The sequence below is a fragment of the Glycine soja genome, chromosome 14 (genome assembly GCF_004193775.1).
Source record: "Glycine soja cultivar W05 chromosome 14, ASM419377v2, whole genome shotgun sequence".
Taxonomy (NCBI): domain Eukaryota; kingdom Viridiplantae; phylum Streptophyta; class Magnoliopsida; order Fabales; family Fabaceae; genus Glycine; species Glycine soja.
Genome location: NC_041015.1, coordinates 738,146 through 747,677, shown reverse-complemented (window position 1 = coordinate 747,677; position 9,532 = coordinate 738,146). Strand labels below are relative to the sequence as shown.

The 9,532-nt window shown below is 35.2% G+C and overlaps 1 protein-coding gene across 1 annotated transcript; it reads left to right on the top strand.

Moving 5' to 3' along the window:
* The first annotated feature begins 460 nt into the window (after positions 1 to 460).
* On the top strand, positions 461 to 5,416 carry LOC114384711 (transcriptional regulator STERILE APETALA-like). Its single transcript, XM_028344454.1, has 2 exons — positions 461 to 888; positions 4,121 to 5,416. Exons 1-2 carry the CDS (start codon positions 613 to 615, stop codon positions 5,276 to 5,278), a joined length of 1,434 nt encoding a protein of 477 aa, XP_028200255.1. The 5' UTR covers positions 461 to 612; the 3' UTR covers positions 5,279 to 5,416.
* Positions 5,417 to 9,532: the final 4,116 nt, after the last annotated feature.

Genomic DNA, 9,532 nt, shown 5'->3' with positions numbered 1-9,532 from the left:
CCACCAATCGAAAAGTGAGCTTAAAACAATAAACTAATTTGACGAATCGAAAATGCACTTGAAGACAAAGAAAGTAGAAGATCAAGAAAAAGAAATAAATGTAGAGGAGAGGGAGAGTTTGAGGAGGAGGACCACCACCACCACGTTGCATTTGAAAAACACCTGAAGACCATGGCACCAGTTGAGTTGCTATAGCTGGATTGAAAAACCAACCCACAGCCGTCCTCGCAGTGCGGAAACATCTCCAGAAACCACAAATATCATAAGTGTAAAAAGCATAGTATAGTATTAATAATATATTATTACTATTATTATATTGTTATTAATAACGATATGATTATTTTATTGAATAGTACAAATTTGATGGAGAAAGGTGTATGGTGTATGCAGAGGTTTGGTTTTAAAGTTGTAGGTAGGTGTAGAGATTTAGAGATACACAAGACATAGACATAGTATGATAGTATAAGGAAGAATTCCCAGACACCTCCTCCTTTTGGGTCCCTCACTTTGTGTCCTTATCTCCAACCTTTTTGTCCTTGTTCCCTTTCCGGTCTGGTCTGGTCTGGTCCTCCTTCCCCACTTTTATAGCCTCCACACTTCACTCACACCCTCATGTCTTCTACTTCTTCTTCGTCATCATCATCATCATCAACTTCTTCTTCAACCCCATATGACGCTGTTGCCCCTGATATCCCTGGCCCTAGTACGAGGAGAACCACCCGTAGTGGTCAATTTGAAGCTTCTTCCTCCTCCTCTCAGCGTCAACGTGCTATGAATGAGGTCTTGCCTGAGCCTTTTCTTGAAGCTTTGGCCACCCAACTTGCCCTTGATGCTGCCAACTACAATGGTCGTCTTTCTGCTGCTTCTGCCCTTGCCATTTTATTTCAGGTAGGTACTTTTCTCTCTTCTTCTTTGAAATACAAGTATGAGTGAAGTCTCACGAGTACGAATGTAAAGGTTGAAGACCACCTTAATATATATATATATATATATATATATATATATATATCCCCTTAATTAGTTTCTTTAGCCCCATTTAACTTTTTTGCTTGCTATGAGAGTTGTTAAAAAAGATAAATTTTTTATGATTGCTCATATTGGTTGGTTGTGTTTGCCTTACTTAATCTGATGATGGATTCTTAGTTTGCTTAAAATGAAGATTTGTAGAATCTTCAGCATGCGTAACGGATAGCTTTTTCAGTTCCGAAACTAGACAAAATATTGGTCAAGTCAGACGTGAACCCTAGCATTGCAACCTGCAGATGCTGATTCTTTTTATTTCATCTTAATAATAATATCGACATTATGGATTTAACTTAATTAATAATATTATATGTATATATCATATCCGTTTCTTTTATTTATTCGGATTTTTTTTTCTTTTTGTGTATTGTTTAAACTTTAGAGAGGCATACATTATTCAACTCAGTGGATAAGGGGAGATGAGTGCCGATTTAGGTTTTAGTTGAAGATGCTTTCAAGCATCCGAGAAGAAACTGTTCCGCGAAAGCAGCTACTTTACGTGGGTCTTTTTCAAACTAAATGTGTGTCCCTTTCAAAAAAGGGTGTTTTTTTCCTTCTTGCCAATATCTGTTCTCTCTTCCTCTTCAAAAATGTCTAGTTTTGGACCTCCTTTTCACAACCAATGAAAAGGCTTACATTGGCTTCGATTTGCTGTTTCCCTTTCTTGGCATGAATCCTTTTTGACTGAGCTTTTCCCTGCTATCTAGGCTAGAAGATCCATTGCATGCCTTTCTATCTCAAAATATGTGGATGCTAGCTTTTTTACTTTGTTTTAAAAGAAGTTGCTTTCTGAAATAATAACATTAGGAGGGAGGCATATATAGTTATTTATGTCTCATTCCTAGCGTCCTTGTAAGTGTACCATTTCCATATATAGTTGGAACATTCATAATGTACACTTTTTTTTATCCTGCTTGTTGCATATAATTAATTTATAATATTTCGGAAGGACACCATTTCGGAAGCACACCATTTCTTTTTCTTAATCTTAATAATATTATATATTATTAAGATTAAGATAGTTGATAGAAGGTTAACTATAGTATGAAAGTTAATTAGCTTTCTCTTATCATTCATTTGTGTTCAAAGAATAAGCTTGTCTGGTTAAACTAGTCAGTCGATGTACTTCCAAGCAATCGAAATCTGGAAAATAGATTTGAAATTACATTAATTCGTAACAACAATAATAATAATAATAAAAATAAATTTTGATTACATTCTCACAAATGAAGAAGAGATTCTTAGTTACATTATTTAGTTAGAGTGTCGTCCTATTCTGGTATTTATTTTCCTACTGATAAATAAAAAAGTTCCTACTCTATTAGTTACAATATAGGAGTATATTTTTTCTGATAGAAAATACCAATTGCATTTGGTTGCAGGATAAACTTTGCACCTTCTCTAGTCTCAATCAAGGTTTGAAACATTTGAAATAACCGGTGATTAGTCGTTGCTTTAATATCCTATAATCTAAACTGGCATGTATACATGCGGTCAAAAAGCAGCATTTGTGTAATGCCAAAAGGCACATGGAACCCTATTCTTGTCGTGGCGACACTCCATTCCTTTTGTTTCTATCTGAGAAGTTCACACTTATTATAATTTTAGCTTTCTTTCCCAATAAATTAAATACTAATATCATATGGTGTGTACTATATAGGTTATGATAATAATAATTGCACACCACTCACACAACATAGTTGGGACTCGGGAGTTGGGGCATGCATATTTTTTAGTTGTACTTAAAAACTATAACAGCTCTATAAAGGTGGATCTTTTTGGATAAAATTATGTACCAACGTCTCTTATAAACATTATAATTATTAATGTATAAAGTACTCATATAAACCTATGAAAAATTCTTTTTTGTTTATTAAGAATTTCACCTGTACCTTTATTATTAAATATGCAAACCATATTTAAAATTTATTTTTTCACATTTAATCACAGTATTTAATTAAGAAAAAATCCTCCTTCATTTTGTTAATCTAAGTTTCCCTTCAGGGCGCTTGGACTGGTCCTTGTGTGCGTGGATAGAACTAGAGATTCGCTGTTTGAAACAAGACAGGCCCCTTGGCCACACCTTTCTTGGAAATGAAACTGAAATGTTTGTGGGGAAGCACGCTTTTCATACCCATGTTTACATTATACACACACACATGCCTACACGAACAGGAACTACGATATTGACTAGTTTCGTTATTTTGCCGTATCCCCGCTATGGCATGGACCACATGTATACAAGCCATGATCTGATGTCATCTGTGTCTTCTTTTCACTCATTGCTAGATCTCCCCACTCTCAATTCAAATTGTCGTATATTTTAATCCTTCTACGGATTTATTCTGTTAAATTTTCTCTTCTAGGGCATGTTGATAGATAACTCATATTCTAGCTGGACAAGTCGAACCTAGCTCACCCTTTTGACCCATTTGACAATTACTTGGCTACCTCTATGAGATAGTATATCCATGGAATATCTTTCTCTGTGCTTATTCTAGTATGTAAAAATTGCACTTTGTTATATGGACTTGTCATTGTTACAAATTAAGATTGTGCAAGCTTATAGCTAGCTCATGGTGGATTCTTTAATTTAATTCTGTGTTTAGGAGGAGCTTATGCATATTTCATACGTAAGGCATGCCATATAGCAGTGTTGTCATTATTATCTAAGATTCTAGAGTATCTAACTGAAAATAAGTACACTGACATAATAATAAATAAAGATTAAATGAGAAGCCATTTACTACTAGGTACTGTAAGCATTGCTTCATTTGAAGGCAAATAATCTCTAGTCCCGAGTAGCTCTCTGCAAGCTTTAGCTAATAGTAGCTACCTGCTTCTGCCATCTTCAATAGTTTCTCTCTTCACCCTTTTCATCTATTACTACCTACTTATAGTTAAGAAAAAAAAAACCCACAAAAATCAAATATACATATTCTTTTGTTTTTATGCTACAGGATTTTATAAACAAAACGATTTCTCTGCTTTCTATTTTTGGATAAATAATTCTAGGGACTTGCTTAATTTATCAATCAAGCTCTCGTGCAAGCTATTTTAACTTACAGCTAGGTTGGTTGAAAAATTGTGCATGCAGGTATGTTCCACGTGGCGAGAGGTGTCGCGGTCGGATCTGCTGTGGCAGCGGCTCACGAGACGCATATGGCGACGCACCTATCGACTGAGGGCCACGTGGCAGCTGGAGTACATGTATTGGCATCGGACGGCCAGGAACTTCTCGACAGGGAGACACAGGTTTTTCGACCCACCGGTGTTTGACCCTTCGGATCACCACCTCCTCCAGAACCTGCTCTGTCGCTGCCTCGCCCTCTCCGACACCCACCTGGCCTGCGGCTTCGTCGACGGCACCGTGCGCCTCTTCGACCTCGAAACCCGGGCCCACGTCACCACCTTCTTGTCCCTACACGGCCACCTCTTCGGGCCTTTCTCACGCTCAGTCTCGGGCATTGTTATCTTCAACTCTAACATTGCCTTCGCCAGGCTGGACGGGGATATCTACGTGGATAACGTGAACGGGCCCGGGCCTGGGCCCAGCCAAGCTCGCCGGGCCGTGGAGGGTGACGTTGTCAACAACGGGGTGCTGGTCGGGTTCGCTGGAACGGGCCGGTGGTGGGTGGGCCTGTTCGCGGGAATAGCGGGGCGGGCTTTTCAGATATGGGACGCGCGGAGCGAGGAGCGCGTGTTCGTTGGTGGTTCTTTGACGGATCCAGAAACGGTTATGGGGTGGCATATGCTGACGGAGTTAGTTGAAGCCGTGGGGCGCGTGCGGGTGACGGAGCGTGAGTATGTTGTGGCGTGCACGGGTTCGAGGTTGGTGTGTTTCAGTTTTCGGAACCCGGAGGTGTTGTTGCGTGACGTGGGGTCCACGACGGGGTTCGTGGTGAGTTCGCTGGACGCGAGTCAGGAGGCGTATGTGGTGGTTGAGAGGAACGGCGTGGGAACGGTTCGGCGAGTGAGCACGTTGGAGCGGTTGAGTCGGTTTCGGTTGAACCGGTTATTATGGGTTCAGGGTTTGTGGGCTTGCATGAACCTTGGCTACGCGTTAACCTATTCGCCTTCGCCTTCGCCTTCCTTGAGGGTTTGGGACATTGAGCAAGCCATAGGACGCTTGTGTGTCACACTTGGCCTCAGAGCTGGAGAGCTGAATAGCTTCGTGGCCAATGACAGACACGTCGCTATCTCTTCCAATGACAATAACATTAACTTATTGGATTTTGGTGTACAGGATCCTTAGCCTTAGACTTAGGTTTAGGAATTATTATTACTAGGAGTACTATGCTCTCATTCATTCTAACTTCCCATTCCTTTTTGTACCTATCTCTCTCTTTCGATCTTTCTCACAAAATTCACATCCATTGTTGTTGTTACTACTACTACCACTGTTATTATTATTATTATTTAATATTTCCTTCTCTCCCTTGGTCACTATCTATTTGTTCTACGTAGTAGACAGGCCGAGGCAGGCACCTAGTAGATGTTGAGAGTTTAGTAAGTCCAAAAACATGGGAATCTAGCATGCATGCGTTCACTTGGATCTTCCAATAGTCAATTATAAATGTTGTCGGGTGTTCAACTTGATACCCATTTTTTATAATTTTTAATTACTGTATCTTTTTGTCCACTGAACTTGGAGGAATAAAACTACATTTATATTTCATCAAGTTCCGTTTTTAAAATAAAACTATTTTTAACATGGTTCCCAGGAGTCTATTACTATATTACACGTGTTCATCGCATCTGAGCAAATTTGATAATGACTTTTGACCTATAAATTTAACTAAAGGAAGTTTATTTAATAGAACCTGATCAAATAAAAAGAAATTAATGGCTGTCACTCAAAATCAAACTACATTGTTTTGAATTTCCTTTTTTTCTCTTCCATTCTAAACAGAACCAAATTAAAACACCTATACTCAACTGTCTAATACTATTCTTTATACTATCTCAAGCTAAGAATATCTTGTTCCATGCTAGTAGTTAAGTTACATTTCATTACCTGTTATTAATCACCATATCAATCGAGTAAAGCTATCTTATCCAACCATTTGAGTATGTGACAAAGATGTTTGGATTTTACTTGGTTTTGATATGGTGGTTATGAATGAAGAAAATACAAGCAACTCATGACAAGTTTCATGGTGTGATTAACATGGTGGCTCAAGGAACTTGTAAGTGAGAGTATATCAAAAGTAGTTTTGCTTAATTAATAGTTAAAGTGATTTATGAGAAATTAAGAAGGTTGATTTACTAGCAAGCTTTGAACAATATTATCATAACTTGAGGTGAGTATGACAATTTTACAAGATGATGTTTCAAAGTCAGCTTAAAGGAGGATAAAAAAAAAAAGAGAGAGAATGCAATCTGATTTTTGGGGTGCTAAACGACATTGGTGTTTTTTTTTCAGGAGACTCCATCGTTTTAAAGGTCCAAACTTGTGATTAAATTTGCTGAGACATCTAGTGTATACATTTGTTGTAGATGAGTTTTGTTATGTTTTGTTTTCTTCTATATTGGTATGTATAAGAACTAAATGTTTTCCATATAATTAAGAACCGAATGAAAAAAAATGTATAAAGGCAGAAGAGGTTTTAAGTTTTCTTCCCTGTCAGAAATCTCAAAATTTGTATTTATACCTAATAAAAAAGAACCTAATCAACACCTAAATTTAAAGTTGATCACACGTGTGATTTTTTTTTAAAAATACCCCATCATTTACTATTTATCACATCATCATCGCGTTTGCAAGGGAGTACGTACACCATTATGGTGCCAAACTTGAGTCGTTGGTTATAAACATGCTTCTATTAATTTATATAAATACTGTTCACTACGTAAGTGTAAATGCAAGAGACGCCGCAAGTGCAAGTAAGCAGGAAAATAATTTTGAAGTTTTAGTTATGCAGAATAGCCAAAAATATAAAGGCCGTACAAGCATGAACAGTTACGAAATTAAAAGCTTATGATAAAAATGAATGACAAGTTCTTTATTAGGGCATTTAAAAGAGGGAAAGAATAAGGAGAAAGTGAGGGTAGAGACATGCATGGTGGTAGCCTCTACTACTGCTCTCTAGTCCCTAGTCTCTCCTGCTTCTATGCTTGACAATGCTTTTCTTCTGCTGGTCTGTCTTTCTGTCTGCTTCTGATATATCGTAGCTGCTGCTGCATGCTACTGCTGCAATGCATACCTTAGCTACCCTAGCTATATATATAGACCTGCTTCTGATATACTAATATATATTGCTGGCTGCACCTTCGATGTTTCTCTCTGCCTCATATTTAATTTTAGGCTTTAAATACGCGCATGGCATAGATTGATTGAGAATGGAATGTAACTTCTGACCATGTCATTCCAGCTTCATTATCTCAATATGAAATTATGTCCTTTTGACTCTTCTAGGAGCACTTGAACAATGGATGGATCACTTTACGACTTGATTCAAATATGAACTTTTTTTCTTGTTGGAATTTAGGAGATAGTAGTTTTTTAATAAATTGAAGTAGCTAGCAAGAATTATTCATTCAAATAGTATAATACTATATGTGGAACTGTGTGAAAGAGATGATTAGCTGCAATTACTTTTCCTTATTTTCTTTAACTAGAACCTGTCTTTACTTTATTTTTCTTCAGTTTTTTCGACTTGAATAGAGAATTATTAAAAGACTAGTAGAGAAATAAGTGGAAATCCGCCTTAATAATACAGTTTTTGAGCAATAGAGTTATAAAAGGGACCTCAAAGATTCATGTAAACATGAGATGTAGAAATATTGATGTATAAAATGACTTCAAGAAACCAAGGGGACTTCACAACCCCACTAATTGATTCTTCCTTATTCTGTACTGTTTAGTGCATAGGTCTGATTGGTGGGAAGGAAATGGAGGGAAAATAGGAGAAAGATTGAAAACAAGACAAAAGAGAGATAAGAAATAAAAAAATTTTATAAAGGAGAAATAAGTTGGAAGAGAAATAAAAAGACCAGGCTCTCACACTATCTTATTTCTCCTTAAAAATGAGCATAAATAAATACTAGTATTTTCCTTTTTATTTTCTCACAATTGTTCTCAAACCAAAAATTTTGTTTCTATTATATTTCTTATCTATTTTTTACTTTGTTCTTTCTTTTTTCTTTCTTATCAAAGAATCAAGTGATGCGTGTGATAACATGATATAAATAAAAATAGAGTATTATTTGTTGTCCTGCACTTCACAGCCCCCCAATCATGTAAACATGACATCCATGATTATTTTTTTCCTATTTCTTCTCTTACCATATTGTATTTACTTATCATAGCCTATCTTTCTCTTTCTTCTATTTTTCTGTCTTTTTAGGTATCTAAAAACGACATGGGGGATTAGAGAAATTATATTTTGAGTAATGATATATATATAAATATCTGACCAATGCCTTTTATTTTTCTCTTCTTATCATATAAAAAATCTTATTATACTTATATTTTTTTCCATTAAACTTTTTAGGTATTACATAAGAGTTATGGTGTCCATTAAACTTTTTTCTTATCTTATTGCCTGTTGGGTTGCCGCATATGATGATACCGACGAGTGAAACTCGAATCTGAAAATGAATTTCTTTGTGTGTGTTTGAATTAACCTTTTAATTCTTTCAAAATCAATTTTTAAATCAAGTTAAAAGCCAAAGCAACAAATAATTGTTTCAACTTTTTAAAATTTTCATCATAATTTCTGGGAATTAAAATTGATTTTAAGAGGTATCCAAACAATTTATTTAGATTTCAGTTGAAAAATCTTGAATTACATTTTGATAGAAACATCTATTTATTTTTAACTTAAACCATGATTTGGACATTTCCAAATTGCAATCACAACATGCTTTGTACAACAGTGACAAAAAAGTTAGGTTCACATGCACATCAGCGCTTATGTTATGATCAAAATCATATAGCGTAAGATTTGGTAAAGGTGTACTTCAACGAAAAAAAAAAGGAGACAGATGTTTTTACAATTATGTGATTTTTTTTATTAATTGCAAATTTTATCATTCAATTATTATTATCATTTTACAAATTTTATCAATCAATTTTTTTAAAAATTTTATCACTTAATTTTTTAATTTTCACATTTTACCACTCAAGTTATATTTTTTATACCACTTGAGTTTTTTTTTTTTTTTTTGCATTTATCTGTTATGTTGATAATAAAGCAACCTCATTTTTAAAAAAATGATAACCTTTTGTAGTGACACGTGAGTATCAGTAAAATGCATAAAAATTTAAATCTTAAATGATAAAATTAAAAAAAAATACTTTAAGAGTGTGTTTGGATAGAGAGTTTTAACTGATGAAAAAAAATTATTAGAGAATTTAAATTTATTTACTATAAAATTCATTGTTTGAATGTTATTTATGAAAAATTTAAATTTTTAGAATTTTAAAATAAACTTTTAAACAACTACAAATATGAAATTTTAATTTCCTAATAAAATGTAGGAAATAAAAATTCTCTTCTTGATA